General features: G+C 41.6%; 1 protein-coding gene across 1 annotated transcript; it reads right to left on the minus strand.

The window, feature by feature from the left end:
• Positions 1-512: 512 nt before the first annotated feature.
• LOC114857340 (mucin-2-like) lies at positions 513-24,334 on the minus strand. The gene is made up of 51 exons (XM_055509835.1): positions 24,233-24,334; positions 24,109-24,147; positions 23,772-24,030; positions 23,575-23,689; positions 23,287-23,377; positions 23,087-23,196; positions 22,793-23,006; positions 22,589-22,714; positions 22,282-22,399; positions 22,065-22,203; positions 21,817-21,921; positions 21,649-21,718; positions 21,380-21,517; positions 21,119-21,283; positions 20,953-21,047; positions 20,719-20,845; positions 20,361-20,616; positions 19,893-19,942; positions 19,698-19,795; positions 19,442-19,593; positions 19,217-19,355; positions 19,023-19,130; positions 18,754-18,933; positions 18,441-18,680; positions 18,188-18,344; positions 17,938-18,066; positions 17,632-17,782; positions 16,899-16,939; positions 16,599-16,778; positions 15,844-16,502; positions 14,491-15,765; positions 6,916-13,818; positions 6,384-6,873; positions 5,953-6,143; positions 5,590-5,761; positions 5,230-5,474; positions 4,910-5,093; positions 4,618-4,825; positions 4,338-4,516; positions 4,185-4,254; positions 3,591-3,724; positions 3,473-3,504; positions 2,963-3,131; positions 2,421-2,522; positions 2,289-2,329; positions 2,021-2,143; positions 1,816-1,914; positions 1,596-1,724; positions 1,425-1,464; positions 1,188-1,311; positions 513-1,073 (listed from the first exon to the last, which is right to left on the minus strand). Exons 1-51 carry the CDS (start codon positions 24,294-24,296, stop codon positions 755-757), a joined length of 15,744 nt encoding a protein of 5,247 aa, XP_055365810.1. The 5' UTR covers positions 24,297-24,334; the 3' UTR covers positions 513-754.
• Positions 24,335-25,111: the final 777 nt, after the last annotated feature.

Here is a 25,111-nt window from a genome sequence, read left to right on the forward strand (position 1 = left end):
CCTGTGTCAACCTACTGCAACAATGACGTGACAATGAGGCTATTGTTCTTAGTTAGGTTCTTCAGTACCTCAACTGTACATTTTCTAGGAGGGAAGTGACACAATCTTGCACACAGTGACAAAACAGCCTAAGTGTTGTGTAAAGCGTTGGCCTGGACATCTGATAAAACTTTGGCCTGTTCTTAGGAGGAATCCAGGGACCATTTGATATAAATTACTTTTTTTATTAGTGCATTTCACTTGTGTTTTTCCTCTTGGGTCTTTATCCCCATTGGATAAAATGACCCCAAGCACATTGTGAATATCTGCATCTCTCCCATGCTCTTGCTCTTGCTCGCTAGCTCAGGTCAGACGACCTGTTATTACTCAGTAATAGTATTTAAAATATAAAACAAAGACTCTCTACGTTTGTTTGTGCCACACTGATGACATCAAACTTTTCATTACTTGCGCGGACCTAAACAACGTATAAATACACACTATTTAATAAGAAAAGACAAGATCACAGTCAATAGCATCATGATCCTTTAATTATAATATTGCCTTTTTTCATTCATATTCAGAATATGCAAAGCTTAGGAAAGTATAGCTAATATGTGCTCTAGATCCCCATCTTTTAGCACAGAATAAAACAGTGACAGGAAGAAAACACCCACCATACAGGTTTGAATAAAGAAAGTATGACAGTAGTACATTCTTTTCAGAGATGCTTAAATTAATGCCTTTCTCTTCTCATGTGTCCGCTTCTTTGCGGCTAGCCTCTCCAGCGTGAACCACCCTCATGTGAGTTTCTCCCGCGTGAGCCACCCTCATGTGAGCCTCTCCAGCGTGAGCCACCCTCATGTGAGCCTCTCCAGCGTGAACCATCCTCATGTGAGCCACTCTCGCGTGAGCCACTCTCACGTGAGCTCTCACTGCATTTAGCAGCCTGACAACCACACTTGTCGACTGAAATGTAGATGTGTTTCTCCTTTCTGCCACGGGAGCAGATCATATCGACCTCCTTACGGCTGGTGGCCACTTCTTGACAGCATGAACATGAGTGCGTCAGACTGTTGCTCTTTTCAGTGTAACTGTGAAGGACAGGTCACATATCATTTAGGGGACAGGTTGCATTGTATCACCTCCTTATCCTCCACACACAGGTCAGCTAAATAGCAGGTACTGCAGCTGCTAGTAAACCTTACATTGATGACGATGGTCCACAGGATCCCTCACAGGATGTGACGGTCACAGGCTTAACTGACTTGCAGGTATCGGTCTCAATATAGCGGGTAGTGGTTTTGACTTGACAGGTGCTACGAGGAGTACCTGTGAACAAAAACACTCATTCATATACTGCATCTGCAAATACTACACAAAATCAAACAAGGCAGATTTTAAAGCATCATCTAGAAAAGCTTTGTTACTATACTCATACTTACAGGAACTGCAACAACCATTTTGGTCTGTCTGTACAGTTCCCTGTAATATAAAATATAAATGATGATACTATGGCCTCAAAACAATTACAAAAAAATAAAAAACACAAACTCTATGTTGACATTGTTTGAAATACTGTACAGTACATTAAGACCTGACTGGATTGTACTTACAGGAACACAGTTGCTTGGGTCAAATGGAGGACATTCTGCTTGATGTTTGTAAATTATTAAGTCATCGTTCACCTTCTGGCAGCTATACGTGGTACACTTGTCTTTTGGTGGTGACCAAGTCTGGGAGGGCTGTCAGATGAGCAGAAGAGATCAACTGATATAAGCTTCAGTGCGTGATAACACAGCTAGAGGTTATACACATGGATTGTGAAGGTCTTACATTAAGAATAACAGGATCAAGGCCTGGGATCTCCACAACACAGCTAATCTTTTTACATGACCCACAACACTGTCCAGGCTGCTCTTTGTACTCTGAGCCCTGTATCAAAAGAAAAAAATCTGTAACACATATAACATACTGCTATATAGTGCTTTCAGTTTGCATTACTAAAACTGCAGGCCTAAATGTTTTTTTGCGATAGTACCTTTGGACATTTAGTGTCACACGGAATGTGCTGACACGTGTAGCTATTCAACTTGCTTTTGGGGTCTTGAGTTTCAGTACAGGAGCAGGTTTGACATGGGTCGTTGGAGAATGTTGTACCAGGCTGGAAAGAGTCAAAGGAAAAGTCCCACAGTTTAACAAGAAAAAGCTGTTAGGCTACAGCAAAGTTAAGACATGCAATCATCACTGGCCTAAGGGTATTTTATTTTTTATTTCACACTTAAATATGAAGCAAAGCGTTTATCTACCTTGTACTCGTTGTTGCCATACACACAGACGCCTTTGGGTACTAGATATAAAAACATTGATCAGATCAACATTAGATCAGGTTATAAATCTATGACACACTGTAAGAAACAAGACCTTTATGCAGAACTTACTGCAGCTGTAAGAAGGGCAGCAATTGTCAATGGAGGTGTGAATGTCTAGTTTGAATCCCAGTTGACACTGTGGTGGCAATGCGCAGAGTCTCTTATCACATTCTGGTGGGAAATGAAGCCAAGATAAAAATGTTAGCACAACTAAAACTAGACAACATAGGAAATACCTTAATAATCAGTAATTAGAAGTGAACTCTATTACTGTAATTACAGCTAACATCTCCTAAATGTATATTGTATTTCCATCTTTAATACTGAACTACTGGAACATGAGAATTCTTTTTTACTATGATGGCAAACCTTTTGAACAATAGTGGTCAGGAAAGACACCTCTTACACTTTAAACCATGAAAAAATCCAGTAATTTGTTATTTCCCTTCTCTAAATTAGGGTGAAAACCTAAAACATTACATTAGTACACTCACTGACCACTTTATTAGACACTAACACTTTAATTCAGTCAAACACAGCAGTTCTGCGGCTAATTTCAATTTATAATATTCTAAAGTCTTTGTGGCTGGTGAGTGAAGGGCATCACTCACCACAAACTCGTTGCTCGCAGCAGTCCACTGTTTTATTCACCAGTACCTGTCCTTCACCGGTACAGGTAACTGGATTTTGTGCGGGACACGTGAGAGGCTTACACTGGACACTCTGAGTGTCACTATCACAGACACACTGCTGACAGGCGCTCTGCCACGTGTCGCCAAACTGTTTAAATGAGGGAACAGACAAATTTAACAGGTACAAATTCAGTCCACTACTGGCATGGCCACAAAAACCTAATGTAGGTCCATCATAAATAGGAGTCCAGCCTATTCAGACAGGTTTGTACATACAATCCCAAAATATATGGCAATATATATAACATCTAGTTCACCACAAATATGAAGCTTTTTTGCAAACATTGCTGGAAACATGTAGAAAAGTTACAATTATCAACTGATCCATTCATATTTTGTAGTACTTGTTTCCAAAAGGAACTAACGGTACTTATGGACCTAATTCCAGAGAAAAGTTAATAGAAGCTATTAATGTCCTGCAATATTTACCTGTTTAGGTTTGCCATCAGGTCCAGTGCAACCTAAACAACAAGACAAACAATTGTTTTTCAAGCATTCATTTTCAAGGAACATTCAAAATTCTGCTCAGCACACAAGCTTTTCTTACATGATGATACACAAACATCAGAGGTGGAACTGAACAATGTCAGCCCCTCTGGACAGAAACACCCCTCCGTGAATGCACAAGCTTTATCCTGGTCAGCTGTCTGCTTGCACTGCTGTCCATACTGCTCATTGTACCTATAAATGATGACAATCATGTAAAGGATGTGTAGATTACATGCATATATCAAAGCGCATTATTTTTTGCCCAGGAGTTGGAGCAGAACACTTGCACCATTGTGGATGTAATATGTGTTTTCGACTGAAGCGCTTTATTGGATTACGTTCGCTGGACCGTAACGGACACAATAAGACCACACACATTGAAAATGGGCGAAGTTTGGGGTCCAAAAGTCACCTAAAGTAAGTGATGGAAAATGGTTGAAATATGGTTGAGCGTTTGGTGACTCCGCTGTGATTGTTGTTGCTGGAAATGGTTTATATGGTCAGGAAGACGAGCGGTTCAATGGTGTGCAGCTTGTGTGGCTGGTGTACATGGCAAGACTGTACACATCTCATAACTCATGGCGGGGGTTTCACTGAAAATGAAGACATTGCGAGCTAGGGGATTATTGATTGAACTTAGCTAATTGTTTACCTTCCATTGCAGGTTGGTACAACTGTTGGTCCACAGGCTTTGTAGATTTTATTTTCTGGACATTTGTAAACTAAAATAGCAGAGAGTAGACTTGTCAGAGTGATAATAAACTCATCTGAACATAACACTGTTTGCTTTCCAGGAAGAACGTACCGCACTGTCCATTTGTAGCGCTTCTCCAGTCCACACAGATTGAAGCATCAGCACATAACCTGGCATATGCCTCCAGACTAGAACAGCCCAAGTTGGAGGATGGCATGTGGGTAACATCATATTTACAGGCTTCGTAGAAGGGCTGGGGATTAACTACTTTGCTGCACTTTTCAAACACCCTGAATATACAATCAAAAGAAAATAGGTTATCCTGATAGAGGAGAACAAAACATGATAGAGCAGAACAAAACAACATGGTCACTTTTGTCGAAGTTCTTACGTGCTATTCAAAATGTCGCAAATTTTCGTTTTGCCGCTTGGCTGTGTAGGTTTTGTTGTTGGTTTTGTTGTTGGAGGTGGTGGAGTAGCCCCGCAGTAAGGTTTGTTCTTGTCAATTACACTCCAGGAGTTTGCCATCTCAGAGCATGAAGGGTGAATCTGGCCACTAGGTAATCTACAGTCATTCTTCTGATCATTGTCACAGTTACCTATAACAAAAGAATATTAATGCTACTTTGTCTTTTCTTATCTTTATTCTACATCCATTTATATTATTTCTTTGACTATCTTACCACATTGTCCTTCTGTGTTGCTCTTGAAAAGGGAAGATGGCATTTCGACACTGAATAAAAGCCCTTTGTATGATACATTTGTTTCAATTGCTGGGATTTTCACAAGCATCTCAATTGAAGTACTGGTGATGGTAAGGTCCTGGTTAGAGTAGGTTGGGAACACCTGCTTGCCGTTGACATACACCTAAACCAGTATAACATTTATAAGGTCCATGAAATCTTCATGGTCACCAAACATGCAAACATTTCATTAAATATACTGTAATGCAAAGATTTTAAAGAGAAGATAATTAAAGACAGTCTGTTAAACAGATATTTACCAAGTTTACAGTCTTTGGTTTTCTCTGTTGTGTAAGAAGAATTTCAAAGTTTTTGTAAAACACAGTCAAGGACTTAGGACAGGTCACGGTTCCAGTGGCATCACAGTTTTCATTATCAATATGAATCTTAAAATTGTATTTGGGAGTGATCTCTTTGACTAAGACATATGTGCAGTTTTTCTGGAAGCTGTAATATGTGCCATCAAATGTCAGATAATGCGGATCTCCCCAGCCAGAGCAAACACCTGCAATTAAAGCAGATCCAATCAAAGGAAAGTGCTACATGTTTTACAATGCAGTGAACCTAGTAGTGTTAGAAGCATTAGTCCAATGTGTAATAAGAAAAAGAATTAAACTTACATTTGCACTCATAATGGAAACAGCAGCCTCCTTCATCATAGACTCTAACTGGTGGCTGCCCATTTGTACATGTTGGAATGTCCACTTCTTTACATGGCACATGTTCTGTAATCACTTTTCCATCATTACATGATTCCGTGGTACATTTGTCAGGATTCCATGACTCACCATTCTGTAAACCCCAATCAGTTCTTTTACAAATATGCAAATTTGGTTCGGAACTTTTCAGAACCGCATTTTACAAGAAATATGTCAACTGTACTATAGAATGTTATATTGGGTGGGTGGATCTCACCCAATCAAACAAGCAGCAGACCCAAATCAAATAATTTTAATAATTGATCATTGTTACAACATAAATACCTTTCGGGGTGGCTGTAAATATGAACAGTCCTTTAGGGGTTTTACTGTAGTGCTAGAGCTTGTTGAGGTGCTATGCGTTGGAGGAGTAGTAGAGTGACATGGTCTAGCAAGCTTCTCCACACCGCAAGACATGTTGCAGTAAGCAGTAAAACACCACCCTGCTCCATCTGTTTTGTTGTACATGAAGCTTCCTGAATTGGATTGAAACAAAGGCAGTGACGTCAGCATAAAATGTGTGTAGGTCTTTGAGCACATCGGATCTTACTTTCAAATTAAATTGTTTTGTTTTTTTTGTTTATGATTGTTTATGTATAAATATTTATTTGAATACAATTTATTAAAAGTATAAAAATGTATTTAATAATATATTTGACTTTACAACAAACACTTTTGAACTGAGGAAGCAAGTTGTTATCAGATTTATTGTTTACCTGAGGAGAAGTGCTTGTCCATGTATGTGCAAAAACAAAGAGTTGTTCTGCGTGGAGTTGAAGACTGTGTAGTTGTGGAAGTAGAAATCTTTTTAGTTGTGGTGGGTTTTATGGTAACTGTTGTATTAACAACCATTGGTCCTGTAGCTGCTGAAGTTTTCACCAATGGCTTTGTTACTACATGATCAGGTGGGGTGGTTAGTTTTGTAGTACTCTTGGAACGTTCTGTGGTTGTTGTGCCAGTGGGTTTTTTTGTTGTTGATAATGTGGTGGTTGTTTTAGATTGAGGTTTCAAAGTTGTTGTTGTTGTTTTGGGACTTTCTGTGGTTGTTGTGGATCTTGAAGTTGTTGTGCCAGTGGGTTTCTCTGTTGTTGATGAGGTGGTGGTTGTTTTGGATTTAGGGGTTGAGGTTGTTGTTGTTTTTGGACTTTCTGTGGTTGTAGTGGATCCTGACGTTGTGGTGCCAGTGGGTTTTTCTGTTGTTGATGAGGTTGTTGTTGTTTTGGGACTTTCTGTGGTTGTTGTGGACCCTGGCGTTGTGGTGCCAGTGGGTTTTTCTGTTGTTGATGAGGTGGTGGTTGTTTTGGATTTAGGGGTTGAGGTTGTTGTTGTTTTTGGACTTTCTGTGGTTGTAGTGGATCCTGACGTTGTGGTGCCAGTGGGTTTTTCTGTTGTTGATGAGGTTGTTGTTGTTTTGGGACTTTCTGTGGTTGTTGTGGACCCTGGCGTTGTGGTGCCAGTGGGTTTTTCTGTTGTTGATGAGGTGGCGGTTGTTTTAGATTTAGGGCTTGAGGTTGTTGTTGTTGTTTTTGGACTTTCTGTGGTTGTTGTGGACCCTGAAGTAGTTGTGCCAGTGGGTTTTTCTGTTGTTGATGAGGTGGTAGTTGTTTTGGGACTTTCTGTGGTTGTTGTGGATCCTGGCGTTGTGGTGCCAGTGGGTTTTTCTGTTGTTGTTGTTTTGGGACTTTCTGTGGTTGTTGTGGACCCTGAAGATGTTGTGCCAGTGGGTTTTTCTGTTGTTGATGAGATTATTGTTGTTTTGGGACTTTCTGTGGTTGTGGTGGATCCTGACATTGTTGTGCCAGTGGGTTTTTCTGTTGTTGATGAGGTGGTGGTTGCTTTGGGACTTTCTGTGGTTGTTGTGGACACTGCAGTTGTGGTGCCATTGGGTATTTCTGTTGTTGATGAGGTGGCGGTTGTTTTAGATTTAGGGCTTGAGGTTGTTGTTGTTTCAGGACTTTCTGTGGTTGTTGTGGACACTGAAGATGTTGTGCCAGTGGGCTTTTCTGTTGTTGATGAGGTTGTTGTTGTTTTTGGACTTTCTGTGGTTGTAGTGGATCCTGACGTTGTGGTGCCAGTGGGTTTTTCTGTTGTTGATGAGGTTGTTGTTGTTTTGGGACTTTCTGTGGTTGTTGTGGACCCTGGCGTTGTGGTGCCAGTGGGTTTTTCTGTTGTTGATGAGGTGGTGGTTGTTTTAGATTCAGGGCTTGAGGTTGTGGTTGTTTCAGGAATTTCTGTGGTTGTTGTGGACCCTGAAGATGTGGTGCCAGTGGGTTTTTCTGTTGTTGATGGGGTGGCGGTTGTTTTAGATTTAGGGCTTGAGGTTGTTGTTGTTTCAGGACTTTCTGTGGTTGTTGTGGACACTGAAGATGTTGTGCCAATGGGTTTTTCTGTTGTTGATGAGGTTGTTGTTGTTTTTGGACTTTCTGTGGTCGTAGTGGATCCTGACGTTGTGGTGCCAGTGGGTTTTTCTGTTGTTGATGAGGTTGTTGTTGTTTTGGGACTTTCTGTGGTTGTTGTGGACCCTGGCGTTGTGGTGCCAGTGGGTTTTTCTGTTGTTGATGAGGTGGTGGTTGTTTTAGATTCAGGGCTTGAGGTTGTTGTTGTTTCAGGAATTTCTGTGGTTGTTGTGGACCCTAAAGATGTGGTGCCAGTGGGTTTTTCTGTTGTTGATGAGGTTGTTGTTGTTTTCGGACTTTCTGTGGTTGTTGTGGACCCTGAAGATGTTGTGCCAGTGGGTTTTCCTGTTGTTGATGAGGTGGCGGTTGTTTTAGATTTAGGGCTTGAGGTTGTTGTTGTTTCAGGACTTTCTGTGGTTGTTGTGGACACTGAAGATGTTGTGCCAATGGGTTTTTCTGTTGTTGATGAGGTTGTTGTTGTTTTTGGACTTTCTGTGGTCGTAGTGGATCCTGACGTTGTGGTGCCAGTGGGTTTTTCTGTTGTTGATGAGGTTGTTGTTGTTTTGGGACTTTCTGTGGTTGTTGTGGACCCTGGCGTTGTGGTGCCAGTGGGTTTTTCTGTTGTTGATGAGGTGGTGGTTGTTTTAGATTCAGGGCTTGAGGTTGTTGTTGTTTCAGGAATTTCTGTGGTTGTTGTGGACCCTGAAGATGTGGTGCCAGTGGGTTTTTCTGTTGTTGATGAGGTTGTTGTTGTTTTCGGACTTTCTGTGGTTGTTGTGGACCCTGAAGATGTTGTGCCAGTGGGTTTTTCTGTTGTTGATGAGATGGCGGTTGTTTTAGATTTAGGGCTTGAGGCTGTTGTTGTTTCAGGACTTTCTGTGGTTGTTGTGGACACTGAAGATGTTGTGCCAATGGGTTTTTCTGTTGTTGATGAGGTTGTTGTTGTTTTTGGACTTTCTGTGGTCGTAGTGGATCCCGACGTTGTGGTGCCAGTGGGTTTTTCTGTTGTTGATGAGGTTGTTGTTGTTTTGGGACTTTCTGTGGTTGTTGTGGACCCTGGTGTTGTGGTGCCAGTGGGTTTTTCTGTTGTTGATGAGGTGGTGGTTGTTTTAGATTCAGGGCTTGAGGTTGTTGTTGTTTCAGGAATTTCTGTGGTTGTTGTGGACCCTGAAGATGTGGTGCCAGTGGGTTTTTCTGTTGTTGATGAGGTTGTTGTTGTTTTCGGACTTTCTGTGGTTGTTGTGGACCCTGAAGATGTTGTGCCAGTGGGTTTTTCTGTTGTTGATGAGGTGGCGGTTGTTTTAGATTTAGGGCTTGAGGTTGTTGTTGTTTCAGGACTTTCTGTGGTTGTTGTGGACACTGAAGATGTTGTGCCAATGGGTTTTTCTGTTGTTGATGAGGTTGTTGTTGTTTTTGGACTTTCTGTGGTCGTAGTGGATCCTGACGTTGTGGTGCCAGTGGGTTTTTCTGTTGTTGATGAGGTTGTTGTTGTTTTGGGACTTTCTGTGGTTGTTGTGGACCCTGGCGTTGTGGTGCCAGTGGGTTTTTCTGTTGTTGATGAGGTGGTGGTTGTTTTAGATTCAGGGCTTGAGGTTGTTGTTGTTTCAGGACTTTCTGTGGTTGTTGTGGACACTGAAGATGTTGTGCCAATGGGTTTTTCTGTTGTTGATGAGGTTGTTGTTGTTTTTGGACTTTCTGTGGTCGTAGTGGATCCTGACGTTGTGGTGCCAGTGGGTTTTTCTGTTGTTGATGAGGTGGCGGTTGTTTTAGATTTAGGGCTTGAGGTTGTTGTTGTTTCAGGAATTTCTGTGGTTGTTGTGGACCCTGAAGATGTGGTGCCAGTGGGTTTTTCTGTTGTTGATGAGGTCGTTGTTGTTTTCGGACTTTCTGTGGTTGTTGTGGACCCTGAAGATGTTGTGCCAGTGGGTTTTTCTGTTGTTGATGAGGTGGCGGTTGTTTTAGATTTAGGGCTTGAGGTTGTTGTTGTTTCAGGACTTTCTGTGGTTGTTGTGGACACTGAAGATGTTGTGCCAATGGGTTTTTCTGTTGTTGATGAGGTTGTTGTTGTTTTTGGACTTTCTGTGGTCGTAGTGGATCCTGACGTTGTGGTGCCAGTGGGTTTTTCTGTTGTTGATGAGGTTGTTGTTGTTTTGGTACTTTCTGTGGTTGTTGTGGACCCTGGCGTTGTGGTGCCAGTGGGTTTTTCTGTTGTTGATGAGGTGGTGGTTGTTTTAGATTCAGGGCTTGAGGTTGTTGTTGTTTCAGGAATTTCTGTGGTTGTTGTGGACCCTGAAGATGTGGTGCCAGTGGGTTTTTCTGTTGTTGATGAGGTTGTTGTTGTTTTCGGACTTTCTGTGGTTGTTGTGGACCCTGAAGATGTTGTGCCAGTGGGTTTTTCTGTTGTTGATGAGGTGGCGGTTGTTTTAGATTTAGGGCTTGAGGTTGTTGTTGTTTCAGGACTTTCTATGGTTGTTGTGGACACTGAAGATGTTGTGCCAATGGGTTTTTCTGTTGTTGATGAGGTTGTTGTTGTTTTTGGACTTTCTGTGGTTGTAGTGGATCCTGACGTTGTGGTGCCAGTGGGTTTTTCTGTTGTTAATGAGGTTGTTGTTGTTTTGGGACTTTCTGTGGTTGTTGTGGACCCTGGCGTTGTGGTGCCAGTGGGTTTTTCTGTTGTTGATGAGGTGGTGGTTGTTCTAGATTCAGGGCTTGAGGTTGTTGTTGTTTCAGGAATTTCTGTGGTTGTTGTGGACCCTGAAGATGTGGTGCCAGTGGGTTTTTCTGTTGTTGATGAGGTTGTTGTTTTTTTGGGACTTTCTGTGGTTGTGGTTGATCCTGAAGTTGTGGTGCTAGTGGGTTGTTCTGTTGTTGATAAGGTGGTGGTTGTTTTAGATTCAGGGCTTGAGGTTGTTGTTGTTTCAGGACTTTCTGTGGTTGTTGTAGACCCTGAAGATGTTGTGCCAGTGGGTTTTTCTGTTGTTGATGAGGGTGTTGTTCTTTTGGGACCTTCTGTGGTTGTGGTTGATCCTGAAGTTGTGGTGCCAGTGGGTTTTTCTGTTGTTGATGAGGTTGTTGTTGGACTTTCTGTCGTTATTGTGGACACTGAAGATGTTGTGCGAGTGGGTTTTTCTGTTGTTGATAAGGTTGTTGTTGTTTTGGGACTTTCTGTGGTTGTGGTTGATCCTGACCTTGTGGTGCCAGTGGGTTTTTCTGTTGTTGATGAGGTGGTGGTTGTTTTAGATTCAGGGCTTGCGGTTGTTGTTGTTTCAGGAATTTCTGTTGTTGTTGTGGACCCTGAAGATGTTGTGCCAGTGGATTTTTCTGTTGTGGCTGAGGTGGTAGTTGTTTTAGGACTTTCTGTGGTTGTTGTGGACCCTGAAGATGTTGTGCCAGTGGGTTTTTCTGTTGTTGCTGAGGTTGTTGTTGTTTTAGGACTTTCTGTGGTTGTTGTGGGCCCTGGCGTTGTGGTGCCAGTGGGTTTCTCTGTTGTTGATGAGGTTGTTGTTGTTTTGGGACTTTCTGTGGTCGTAGTGGATCCTGACGTTGTGGTGCCAGTGGGTTTTTCTGTTGTTGATGAGGTGGTGGTTGTTTTAGATTCAGGGCTTGAGGTTGTTGTTGTTTCAGGAATTTCTGTGGTTGCTGTGGACCCTGAAGATGTGGTGCCAGTGGGTTTTTCTGTTGTTGATGAGGTTGTTGTTGTTTTCGGACTTTCTGTGGTTGTTGTGGACCCTGAAGATGTTGTGCCAGTGGGTTTTTCTGTTGTTGATGAGGTGGCGGTTGTTTTAGATTTAGGGCTTGAGGTTGTTGTTGTTTCAGGACTTTCTGTGGTTGTTGTGGACACTGAAGATGTTGTGCCAATGGGTTTTTCTGTTGTTGATGAGGTTGTTGTTGTTTTTGGACTTTCTGTGGTCGTAGTGGATCCTGACGTTGTGGTGCCATTGGGTTTTTCTGTTGTTGATGAGGTTGTTGTTGTTTTGGTACTTTCTGTGGTTGTTGTGGACCCTGGCGTTGTGGTGCCAGTGGGTTTTTCTGTTGTTGATGAGGTGGTGGTTGTTTTAGATTCAGGGCTTGAGGTTGTTGTTGTTTCAGGAATTTCTGTGGTTGTTGTGGACCCTGAAGATGTGGTGCCAGTGGGTTTTTCTGTTGTTGATGAGGTTGTTGTTGTTTTCGGACTTTCTGTGGTTGTTGTGGACCCTGAAGATGTTGTGCCAGTGGGTTTTTCTGTTGTTGATGAGGTGGCGGTTGTTTTAGATTTAGGGCTTGAGGTTGTTGTTGTTTCAGGACTTTCTGTGGTTGTTGTGGACCCTGAAGATGTGGTGCCAGTGGGTTTTTCTGTTGTTGATGAGGTTGTTGTTTTTTTGGGACTTTCTGTGGTTGTGGTTGATCCTGAAGTTGTGGTGCTAGTGGGTTGTTCTGTTGTTGATAAGGTGGTGGTTGTTTTAGATTCAGGGCTTGAGGTTGTTGTTGTTTCAGGACTTTCTGTGGTTGTTGTAGACCCTGAAGATGTTGTGCCAGTGGGTTTTTCTGTTGTTGATGAGGTTGTTGTTGTTTTGGGACTTTCTGTGGTTGTTGTGGACCCTGGCGTTGTGGTGCCAGTGGGTTTTTCTGTTGTTGATGAGGTGGTGGTTGTTTTAGATTCAGGGCTTGAGGTTGTTGTTGTTTCAGGAATTTCTGTGGTTGTTGTGGACCCTAAAGATGTTGTGCCAGTGGATTTTTCTGTTGTTGCTGAGGTTGTTGTTGTTTTGGGACTTTCTGTGGTTGTGGTGGATCCTGACGTTGTGGTGCCAGTGGGTTTTTCTGTTGTTGATGAGGGTGTTGTTCTTTTGGGACCTTCTGTGGTTGTGGTTGATCCTGAAGTTGTGGTGCCAGTGGGTTTTTCTGTTGTTGATGAGGTTGTTGTTGGACTTTCTGTCGTTATTGTGGACACTGAAGATGTTGTGCGAGTGGGTTTTTCTGTTGTTGATAAGGTTGTTGTTGTTTTGGGACTTTCTGTGGTTGTGGTTGATCCTGACCTTGTGGTGCCAGTGGGTTTTTCTGTTGTTGATGAGGTGGTGGTTGTTTTAGATTCAGGGCTTGCGGTTGTTGTTGTTTCAGGAATTTCTGTTGTTGTTGTGGACCCTGAAGATGTTGTGCCAGTGGATTTTTCTGTTGTGGCTGAGGTGGTAGTTGTTTTAGGACTTTCTGTGGTTGTTGTGGACCCTGAAGATGTTGTGCCAGTGGGTTTTTCTGTTGTTGCTGAGGTTGTTGTTGTTTTAGGACTTTCTGTGGTTGTTGTGGGCCCTGGCGTTGTGGTGCCAGTGGGTTTCTCTGTTGTTGATGAGGTTGTTGTTGTTTTGGGACTTTCTGTGGTCGTAGTGGATCCTGACGTTGTGGTGCCAGTGGGTTTTTCTGTTGTTGATGAGGTGGTGGTTGTTTTAGATTCAGGGCTTGAGGTTGTTGTTGTTTCAGGAATTTCTGTGGTTGCTGTGGACCCTGAAGATGTGGTGCCAGTGGGTTTTTCTGTTGTTGATGAGGTTGTTGTTGTTTTCGGACTTTCTGTGGTTGTTGTGGACCCTGAAGATGTTGTGCCAGTGGGTTTTTCTGTTGTTGATGAGGTGGCGGTTGTTTTAGATTTAGGGCTTGAGGTTGTTGTTGTTTCAGGACTTTCTGTGGTTGTTGTGGACACTGAAGATGTTGTGCCAATGGGTTTTTCTGTTGTTGATGAGGTTGTTGTTGTTTTTGGACTTTCTGTGGTCGTAGTGGATCCTGACGTTGTGGTGCCATTGGGTTTTTCTGTTGTTGATGAGGTTGTTGTTGTTTTGATACTTTCTGTGGTTGTTGTGGACCCTGGCGTTGTGGTGCCAGTGGGTTTTTCTGTTGTTGATGAGGTGGTGGTTGTTTTAGATTCAGGGCTTGAGGTTGTTGTTGTTTCAGGAATTTCTGTGGTTGTTGTGGACCCTGAAGATGTGGTGCCAGTGGGTTTTTCTGTTGTTGATGAGGTTGTTGTTGTTTTCGGACTTTCTGTGGTTGTTGTGGACCCTGAAGATGTTGTGCCAGTGGGTTTTTCTGTTGTTGATGAGGTGGCGGTTGTTTTAGATTTAGGGCTTGAGGTTGTTGTTGTTTCAGGACTTTCTGTGGTTGTTGTGGACCCTGAAGATGTGGTGCCAGTGGGTTTTTCTGTTGTTGATGAGGTTGTTGTTTTTTTGGGACTTTCTGTGGTTGTGGTTGATCCTGAAGTTGTGGTGCTAGTGGGTTGTTCTGTTGTTGATAAGGTGGTGGTTGTTTTAGATTCAGGGCTTGAGGTTGTTGTTGTTTCAGGACTTTCTGTGGTTGTTGTAGACCCTGAAGATGTTGTGCCAGTGGGTTTTTCTGTTGTTGATGAGGTTGTTGTTGTTTTGGGACTTTCTGTGGTTGTTGTGGACCCTGGAGTTGTGGTGCCAGTGGGTTTTTCTGTTGTTGATGAGGTGGTGGTTGTTTTAGATTCAGGGCTTGAGGTTGTTGTTGTTTCAGGAATTTCTGTGGTTGTTGTGGACCCTAAAGATGTTGTGCCAGTGGATTTTTCTGTTGTTGCTGAGGTTGTTGTTGTTTTGGGACTTTCTGTGGTTGTGGTGGATCCTGACGTTGTGGTGCCAGTGGGTTTTTCTGTTGTTGATGAGGGTGTTGTTCTTTTGGGACCTTCTGTGGTTGTGGTTGATCCTGAAGTTGTGGTGCCAGTGGGTTTTTCTGTTGTTGATGAGGTTGTTGTTGGACTTTCTGTCGTTATTGTGGACACTGAAGATGTTGTGCGAGTGGGTTTTTCTGTTGTTGATAAGGTTGTTGTTGTTTTGGGACTTTCTGTGGTTGTGGTTGATCCTGACCTTGTGGTGCCAGTGGGTTTTTCTGTTGTTGATGAGGTGGTGGTTGTTTTAGATTCAGGGCTTGCGGTTGTTGTTGTTTCAGGAATTTCTGTTGTTGTTGTGGACCCTGAAGATGTTGTGCCAGTGGATTTTTCTGTTGTGGCTGAGGTGGTAGTTGTTTTAGGACTTTCTGTGGTTGTTGTGGACCCTGAAGATGTTGTGCCAGTGGGTTTTTCTGTTGTTGCTGAGGTTGTTGTTGTTTTAGGACTTTCTGTGGTTGTTGTGGGCCCTGGCGTTGTGGTGCCAGTGGGTTTTTCTGTTGTTGATGAGGTGGTGGTTGTTTTGGGACTTTCTGTGGTTGTTGTGGATCCTGAAGTTGTGGTGCCAGTGGGTTTCTCTGTTGTTGATGAGGTTGTTGTTGTTTTGGGACTTTCTGTGGTTGTGGTGGATCCTGAAGTTGTGGTGCCAGTGGGTTTTTCTGTTGTTGATAAGGTGGTGGTTGTTTTAGATTCAGGGCTTGAGGTTGTTGTTGTTTTAGGACTTTCTGTGGTTGTTGTAGTCCCTGGCGTTGTGGTGCCAGTGGGTTTTTCTGTTGTTGATGAGGTGGTGGTTGTTTTAAATTCAGGGCTAGAGGTTGTTGTTGTTTCAGGAGTTTCTGTGGTTGTTGTGGACCCTGAAGATGTTGTGCCAGTGGATTTTTCTGTTGTTGTTGAGGTTGTTGTTGTTTTGGGACTTTCTGTGGTTGTGGTGGATCCTGACGTTGTGGTGCCAGTTGGTTTTTCTGTTGTTGATAAGGTGGTGGTTGTTTTAGATTCGGGGCTTAAGGTTGTTGTTGTTTTAGGACTTTCTGTGGTTGTTGTGGACCCTGGCGTTGTGGTGCCAGTGGGTTTTTCTGTTGTTGATGAGGTGGTGGTTGTTTTAGATTCAGGGCTAGAGGTTGTTGTTGTTTTGGGACTTTCTGTGGTTGTGGTGGATCCTGAAGATGTTGTGCCAGTGGGTTTTTCTGTTGTTGATGAGGTTGTTGTTGTTTTGGGACTTTCTGTGGTTGTGGTTGATCCTGAAGTTGTGGTGCCAGTGGGTTGTTCTGATGTTGATAAGGTGGAGGTTGTTTTAGATTCAGGGCTTGAGGTTGTTGTTGTAGGACTTTCTGTGGTTGTTGTGGACCCTGAAGATGTTGTGCCAGTGGGTTTTTCTGTTGTTGATGAGGTGGTGGTTGTCTTGGGACCTTCTGTGGTTGTTGTAGACTCTGAAGTTGTTGTGCTAGTGGGTTTTTCTGTTGTTGGTGAGGTGGTGGTTGTTTTGGGACTTTCTGTGGTTGTTGTGGATCCTGAAGTTGTGGTGCCAGTGTGTTTCTCTGTTGTTGATGAGGTTGTTGTTGTTTTGGGACTTTCTGTGGCTGTGGTGGATCCTGAAGTTGTGGTGCCAGTGGGTTTTTCTGTTGTTGTTGAGGTGGTACTTGTTTTAGATTCAGGGCTTGAGGTTGTTGTTGTTTTGGGACTTTCTGTGGTTGTTGTGGATCCTGAAGTTGTTGTGCCAGTGGGTGTTTCCTTTGTTGATGAGGTTGTGGTCGTTTTAGATACAGGACTTGAGGTTGTCGTGGAACCTTCAGTGGTTGTTGTTGATCCTAAAGTTTTAAAAATTAGTGATTGTCTACTAAAATTCTTAAAAAAATGTATTTTATATATAATATAAAATATTATATATTTTGAACCGGTCTTACCAGATGTTGTAAAAGTAAAAATAGGTGTTGCAGTAGTAGTTTCGAAGCAAGGTTCAATGTTCCTAATAACGGTGCCATTTGGTCCACAAACAGCAGTAATACAGGCTCCATTTCCATCATGGGTCTTGTAGATTATGTCTCCATACTGATAAGTGTGCTCTCCATATGAACACGGGCAATCTGTAAAATAAGAGTTGTATTACAGCCTATCTTCCAATAAAATGCATTAATAAAACAAGATATTAACTACACCTTCTACAGTATAACTATGCTAAACATAACTATGTTTTTGCAGCTTACCTTGTTCATAGCTGCATATCACCTTTGTTGAAGAACAGTGACTGAAAAGTAAGAAGAAGTACTGTAAGAAATTTATTTTAGAAATAAAATGATTTATTATGTCATGTTTCAAATTAAAGCGTATACATAAGTTACAATGCAGCAGTAAATTAGTTTCCATTTTACAATTAAGCAAACAAATGCACTGGGATGTTTTATGTGTGAAGGTTAAAGAAGACTGCTTATACAGCTTGTGTTTTTCAAGTCCACTGCTGAAACAAGCTGTTTTAAGGGTTTGTCGCAAGTGAAGGTAATCTCCACCTCTCTTTGCAGAATTGCAGTTTTTGTCAGATGGGTCATAGGTCACTGCGTCCGCCTTGTTGTTGTCTAGCTAATGGTAGGAGCGTGTTACTGGCACGCTAATGATGTGTCTGTCATAGACTGCTATGATGCATCTTCACTGTTTCCAATTGTGTGTCACGGAAATTTAGGTGTGGTATTCCGGGCAGCTTTGCTTTCCATAAGGGGCTAGAAATACACACTTTGAGACGCGCAGTGTGGGCGATCTATGGAACTTTTTAGCATTAAAACTTACAGATACCTCAAAACATCAAGGTCCATTTCTTTAGCCTAATTTAGCATGAAAAAAGCATATGCAGGAGATATCAGGGAAAGTTTAAGGACATACATAAATATGATCAGGATCAGATACGATGGAAGATGAATGGCAGAATTTGTATAATGGAAAATGTACCATTTGTTACAGTTGTCCTGTGACGGCATGGCTGCCCCTTCTGTATAATGTTTTCCTTCATCATCATAACAGCCACAATCTTCCTTTGAAACACATTTCATAGTAGTTTCCTCCAGATATGAGCGTTCAGGTGGGCAGAGTGGATAGCAGCCTAAAACGGTTGAAACATGCAGTTTATTGTCACTATCATCATTAGTGGCACTGAAACTGTAAACACACAAAACTATGGCCCCAACTACAACACTATAAAAGGCAAATTGCCATGCCGTATAAATGATACACAGGCTCCTTTAATGTGATTTGTACCTTCTAGTGCAGGAATTTTATTGTAGCAGGTTCCTGAAGGATTCCTGCATGTTTTCATGCATGGCTTTCCACAGGGCTCATAGTGCCACTCACACTCCCCATCAGGGTTGTAATAATCACAGAATAAAGCTGATGATACAAAACACATCAATGTTGATGAAATCTTCAATAACAAAAATATAAGTCAGGCTCTGTTTATAATATTTAAAACTAAAATGACAATTAGATGTCACAAATTTAAAACACTTACGGCAAACAGTGGGAGTCCTCCATCTGACACAGGCCCCGGCCTCATTACAGACTGCTGCATAGACGGCTACAGCTGTGCAGAAACACTCACAGTCTCCTCCTGTGTTGCAGCCACATGTATCTCCCACACAGGCATCATAGTATTTTTGGGGAGGCACCTGTTTTGAAAAAAGTCTTATTAAGGCCAGGGATAGTCTGAATCATATTATTCAAATGCAGACAGTTCTTCTAATGAGTTTGAAATGTTTTCTTGCCTTTGAATGACAAGCAGCAAACACGTCACTGTTGATTATACTGCAGTGTTTGGCTGCCCATGCCTGCCTGTGTGGGGACACGCTACATGGATCCTGCAGTGCCACTGCATTAGGACACGTTGATGATAATTTCCAGGTGTTTCCAAACTCAAGGGCATCAACCACAACTTCTTTGCTCCTTGTGGTGAAATCGTTCTTGACATTCCCATCGTAATTCCCACAGAGGCCACAGACTTTGCCCTGGAATCACATGGAATCACCTGTAAAATCATGTTTGCTGTTACTTTACTATATCCTTAAATCTGTTACCAACCTGGAACGCAGGCCGTAGTCTGATTATCAGTGTTGTAAGCCTGTTCCAGATCACAACAAGACCATTCTGAGCCTCAATGACAACATATATCCCCATGGTGTTGACGTGAAAGGGGATGTTCACCCCTTTGCTCTGATTTATAACTTTGACATTTTCCTCTGAAAGAACAATTTCACTGTTCTGAAAGACAAGATATTTAATCATGTTAATTCCAGCATATTTTAAAAACAATATTGTTGTAGAACTGAAGCCTACTGTATGTACAGTACCCCTAAGTAAAGTTTGATAGACGTGGAGCAGATGCTCTCAGTTGTTCCACATGGGACATTCTCAATCAAGACCCTGAAGCTGCCGTGTTCATCATCACCACAGAAGTCCTGCAAGTGATTGTACAGGTCAGTACAAGTCTGACTTAGATAAATAACCATTCACAGACTGAAGCACTATAGAGCATGTGTTATACCTGAGTAACGACATAGACACAGTTCCCATTGAAGGTGAATGTTCTTTGATCAAAAGTGGTGTAATGTCCTTCTCCATAGATGGTGCAGACACCATCACATTCATTATCTGTACAGGCCCAGTTTCTGCCTTTGCAAGTGCTGTGATTTAAAAAGATGGAGTGATCAGCCACAATCAAAGCATCTGGTGGTAAACAATGCACAGGGCATTAAACTGTAAGACTCACCATGTGTTGCAGCCCACAGTGACAGACTGTCCAGCGTTATACAATTCTCCATTATAAGTGCAGGGACAGTCCTCCTCCTTAACACAACCTCCGTTTCCGTCTGACAAAAGGCCATCAGGACACACACATCCCGAGACACACTGTACACTAAGCTAAACAACAATATATACAATTAACATCTGAGTGTTTACTACTTTTATGTACTTATATTAGTAAAATAATTGATAAAAGCCATGAACCAGGGTCTCACACGTACACATTCTGTGGCCAGTGAGCAACTTTTCTGGCACTCTGACCCTTGGTCACCTGGCTTTGCCCCGGAGCAGTTGAAGTAAACCATGGGCTCGCTGCATGCTGGTGACAACAGAGGGGCGGGTTTTTAAAGTGTTTTATTGAGATGAGGTTTTGCTGAATGAGAAACACAATAACAAACACAGAGATTTATACCCACATTCAGTTAAGTAGCTTCCAGCACATATGAGGTTTCCACCACGACAGGAGCTGAAATGTCCAGAACACAAGCAATTATGGCAAAGAACATTTACACTATACAATGTAAAACATTTTTGTTTTATGAACCAAAAACAATTTTTACATGGAACAGTAAGTTAATTTCCGATAAAACCCATAGAATAGAAAAAAATATTAAAAAAACATCTACAACAGGTAAATACACTGTACAGTAACACTGTGCCTTCATATTTGACCATTACCTCAGACACAACAATTGAACTGTGAAAAATTATTCAGCCACGCGTCACAGTCGCTAGAACCCCTTCAGGGGATATTAACACTACAGTACCACACACTCAACATAGAGACGGGTCTGATGAAGACAAAACCCTCACTGGGAAAATCTAAACTCAGATGCTGGAGATGAGGCGATAAACCAACAAAACCAAATCTCAGTAAAACTCACCAGGTCTGTCCATTAACTTTGATGACATCTCCAGCTTGTACCACAGTTTCTCCCATTTGACAGGGGCATTGTGACGCTGTCACACACTCTCCCTTGTCATCGAGGTACGTTCCTTCAGCACAGCCGCAGCCATCAAGTGGAGTAAAGTCAATGTCGCATGTTAATTCTGACTGAGTAAGAGAACGACAGGTGCGACCACAGCTTGTCATCTGGTAGTCATACACAAACGTAGCAGGGCAGACATCTATGTATTTTACTGTGAAGGGAGACAGTTGACAAACACATCACTCAGTGTTTGAAAGTCCGATCAATGCAAACTGTAGCCGATGTCACATTTGATTTTGTGGGTTAATCTCACCACACGCTGTGTCTCTCCAGCCATTAAGAAAGACGCCTGCAGCCGCACACGCATGGACATAGGAGGATAAGGCAGCACACATACACTCCTCACTGTTATCACAGGCACAGCTGTCGTAAATACAATTCTGGAAAGAGAAGCAGCAGCAACACACTTTAACTGTAAAAATACATGGATGTGACCAATGTAAAATGCATTCATATACAGCTTCAAACAAGAAGAATCTTCACTTACATCGTGAAAGACGTTAGGGCTGATTTTGGAATGACAGTGGGCAAAAATTTCATTTGGGTCTTTCAGCAAGGAGCACCAGTGTTTTGCATATTTATCTGCAAAAGCAAATAATCATTAATATCATTAACATTATATTAACAATAAAAAAACAATAAGCATGACATACCCTTCTCTATGCTCATTGTGCATGGGTCTCCGAGTGTATTTGTCCCATCCGGGCAGTTTGTTCTGCTTTTCCATGCGTTGGCAAATGTTTCAGCAGTTCCCTCAATCAAACCATTTGTGTTTTTAAAGTCATCAGCTTCAACATCATTAAAATCTCCACAAAGGCCTGAGCAAAAATAAACCAACATTGATTTATTACCATATGAAATACTCACAACTAAATATTTCTCTCTCAAAAGTACAAAATAAAAATAAAACCTACCTGTGACTTGTCCTTTATTGGAAACACTAGCTTTGATGTAGACCTGCATGAATGGTATTTTCTGGATCTCAATGTCAAAACCATAAATAGTTTGGATTACAATAAAGAAAGTTGATGGACTGAACGCTGTGAAACCATCTGAAAAAAAAATCAATAAAGAAATTTTGAGTAAAGAGAAGGTACTTCTTCTATTAATTGTTGTGTTTTCAGAAGATAATAAATAGTAATAAATCTGTTATGATAATAAATCTGGATAAAAAGTCATTCACCCATGTACAGAGGAAGTTGAGAAATCATCTTGTTGTAAAGGACCTGTCCATTTTCTTTAATTACAAGCGTCTTCATTAAAAACAAAAATTAAAAATTAATAAACAAAACTAAAATCACCACAACTAGTAACAAGTAATTAGTAGTTTACTCCAAAATTCTTAATTTACCATTTGATTTGGCAGTAACAGGGTGACAGCAGACAGACACGTGGATTTGTCTGATCTCTCACATTTTACCAGGTCACCATGAACAGTGAAAGTTCCATTAGGGCTCTGAGAAAGAAGAAGATTATCGATACTTATATATAAGTATAATAAATAAATATAATTATACTTTATTTTATTTATTTATTATTATTATTATTATTATTTTTTATAGAGTACTGTATATTATTATACTATATGTGATTCCTCACCTTGGACAGAACGTAAGAACAATCTCCATGGAACGTATAGGTTTTAGCATCATAGGTGGTGATGTGAGAGCCTCCAACGATGGAGCAGACACCAGGACAGTCTACATTTAAACAGCTCCACTGACCCTGAGAACATGTGCTGTTGACACACATCAGTTAGTTCAACTGGCAAATTGTGTTAAAAAAATGGGGTGAATGTAAAAAATATATAAATCACCATTTGTGACAAGTGCTTGAGTAAGAATCCCCAGGTTGGTATGACTGGCCGTTGTGCAGGCAGGGGCACTGGTCGACAGCTACACAGCCCCTGTGTGTGACGTCATCAAGGAGAGTACCTTGGTAGGAACAGAATAACATCAGTACTGGTGAATTTATACAGTAAACAATCACAAGTTAGTGTCCTGCGAGCTGTGAGTTATTAATTCAAGTACTGCAAATATCATTACATCATATCAAACATACTGAGCCTTGGAGGGAATACTAGTGTCATTTCTGTTCATGATAATTTTCTGATCAAACCTTACCAGATGGACAGAAGCATCCATCTATGCAGTGTTCCGTACACAGTTCCTTTCTGTGTTGATTGCTGCAGGTGTCAGTACAAGGGTTCCCACATTCAGAATACTCCAGGTTGAGTGGACATGATTTTTCTATTCAACACAAAGACATTTAGCATCAGTGATTTTCTCAAATGAAGTTTGAACAAGTTTCCTTGCTCGTGTTCTCACCACACAGTTTGTTGGTCGTCCATTTCTGTGGCCGTCCGCCTGCGTGTGCACACTGACGGGAGAACTCTGAGATGGTGGAACACAGGCAGGAGGAGCTGCTGTTGCTGCAGCTGCACAGGTCCATCGCACAGGCTTTGATGAAGGAGTCAGTGTCAATCAGGTTCTGACAGCTGAGAAACGCAGGTTCTGACAGCAGGTTCTTACAGATCTCAGTCTGTGTCAGAGGAGGATGGATTTAATGTACAGCTGAGTTGAGTAAATGAGGCAAATTGAAGTAAAGGCATTTGCTGTTACCTCATTTGAACAGATCTGTTTGACTGGAGAGATTTCTTCACAGCTTTCAGTTGGACCATCGAGCTTCGATAACGCTCCATAATCTTTAATACTTAGGGAGCTCTCCATATCTAGAGGAAGTAAATGTTTTAACGAACCCACAACTGAGTGAAGGTCAAATTCTAACAAGCTACTGTATTTTTATTTTATTCAATATTTACCAGGTGTCTGGAATTCATTAAAAATCTGGGCTCCATTATAGTCACCGCACAGACCACAAGTTTGATTCTTAAACTTTGAATCCAGCTCAACCTGAAAAACAGATTTGCTTTAAACATTTAATTGCATCTATGCATTTATGTGTTCAGACACAGCAGATGAGAATGAAACTCAGCAAATACCACTAAGAAAACATCATGTTTGCAGCTTTATTTAGTCATGTAAACTATCAATGAACACAATTGGACACAATAATTTTGATGCTATTGGTCACATGATCATGAACTTACCCACAACGTGTCCTCTTGATTCCACATGATATCCATTCCCAGCTTGGCCTCCATTTTGACGTATGAGCCAGATCTTTTGATTGAAATGCCAGCTCTGATGTAGGGTATGGTGACACTAGAGGCGACAGAGGATCAACATATTAGGAAGGTGAGACATTAACAATCACTATAATCAGCCAGTTAAATATCACACTCACGGTTTGTCATAGACTGTGATGGAAGTTTTGGTTAATTCCACCACGACTCCATCCAGCTTCATAGAGACCCTCTTAATGGTAGTGACTCCATTTATCTCCTCACGCTGCAGCTGAATATTGAAGGTCTCATAATCGCTTTTGCAATGTGACGTGAGGAGATAGTTGCAAGTGAATGGAAGCTGGAAGAAATCGCCATCATACGTCTTGTAGTGGTAGTCGCCCCATGTGCTGCAGAACTGGTTGTGGGAGGATTTCATCTCTAGTTTGAAAACAAAGTGCATTTGTAGTTCAAATTGTAAATGTTTGATTTAAATATCTTTTGATTATAAACAATTACCTGTAATCACTGGTATTTTATATCCCGTTTGGACCATTACTTAAAACAGAAGAAAAGACACTTTTAGTATAGTCACAGACACCTCAGATCTGTTCTCATTGATCAGCTTTTATTCTGTACATACCAGTGGTGGCAGCAGGTAATCCAAAGCACAGGGCCAGCCATGGTATTACCCATTCAGACTGCATTCTGTCTAAACCTGTGATCCTCTAGTGATCACTGTCTGGAGATGACTGCTTGAGTACCAAACTAACAGTCATTAAATATAGGTCTGGGGTGTTTGCAGTTTAGGAGGGGTGAAAAACACATTTTGGGTGTCCACCCTTACAGCTTTTGTCTTCACAAGCTCACACCCACGCAAAGCCCACAAAACCACCTTCATTTGTTTTTATCGTGCTTTCACCACGCTCAATTTCTATATGCTTGATGCGTCACTGAGACCGCTGAGGCACATCCTCAAAATTTGACTATCTTAGTCATAGTCACTCATAAATGTCTAAACAGCAAAGTTTGCTTTTCAATTGTGGTGCTGGCTTAATTCACATCCTGTTCCTAGAAAGAGTAAGATTAGTTTCTCTCTTTTGCATATACTGTACTGTGAGTTGTGGGGTGTGCCTACATATCTAAGTAAATTCATACTTTGCCTGCTCAGACAAAAAGTCAATATTTGAAAACGTCTTAACTATATTAGCGTTATTATTACTATATGTTATTTAGGGCTTAATGGCAATTAGATGTGCAGTTTAATTTCTGTCATCCATCTTCATCTCCTTTCAACTCCTTGACTTCTCACAGAGATGCTGGAGTGACCCTCGTCTGTCACTGGGCCAGAGGCAGGGTGTAGCAGGTGTACAGCCTGTCACCAGTGGAAATCCAACAGCATTGGATTCCAGCACATCCACGATCTGTGTGTGGATTGAGTTCTAACACAGAAATGTACGTAGACACATTATGAATCTAATTACTTCACTTCCAGTGTATAAATATGATTTACGTTAGAAAA

The sequence above is a fragment of the Betta splendens genome, chromosome 6 (genome assembly GCF_900634795.4).
Source record: "Betta splendens chromosome 6, fBetSpl5.4, whole genome shotgun sequence".
In the NCBI taxonomy this organism is placed as follows: domain Eukaryota; kingdom Metazoa; phylum Chordata; class Actinopteri; order Anabantiformes; family Osphronemidae; genus Betta; species Betta splendens.

What these genes read in the sequence shown, in the direction of transcription:
- LOC114857340 (XM_055509835.1), bottom strand. Translation starts at nt 24,296, where the DNA reads ATGCAGTCTGAATGGGTAATACCATGGCTGGCCCTGTGCTTTGGATTA. An exon ending in ATTACCTGCTGCCACCACTG is followed by an intron (nt 24,148 to 24,232) that starts GTATGTACAGAA and finishes TTCTGTTTTAAG; the next exon opens with TAATGGTCCAAACGGGATAT. An exon ending in ATCAAGAGGACACGTTGTGG is followed by an intron (nt 23,378 to 23,574) that starts GTAAGTTCATGA and finishes TCTGTTTTTCAG; the next exon opens with GTTGAGCTGGATTCAAAGTT.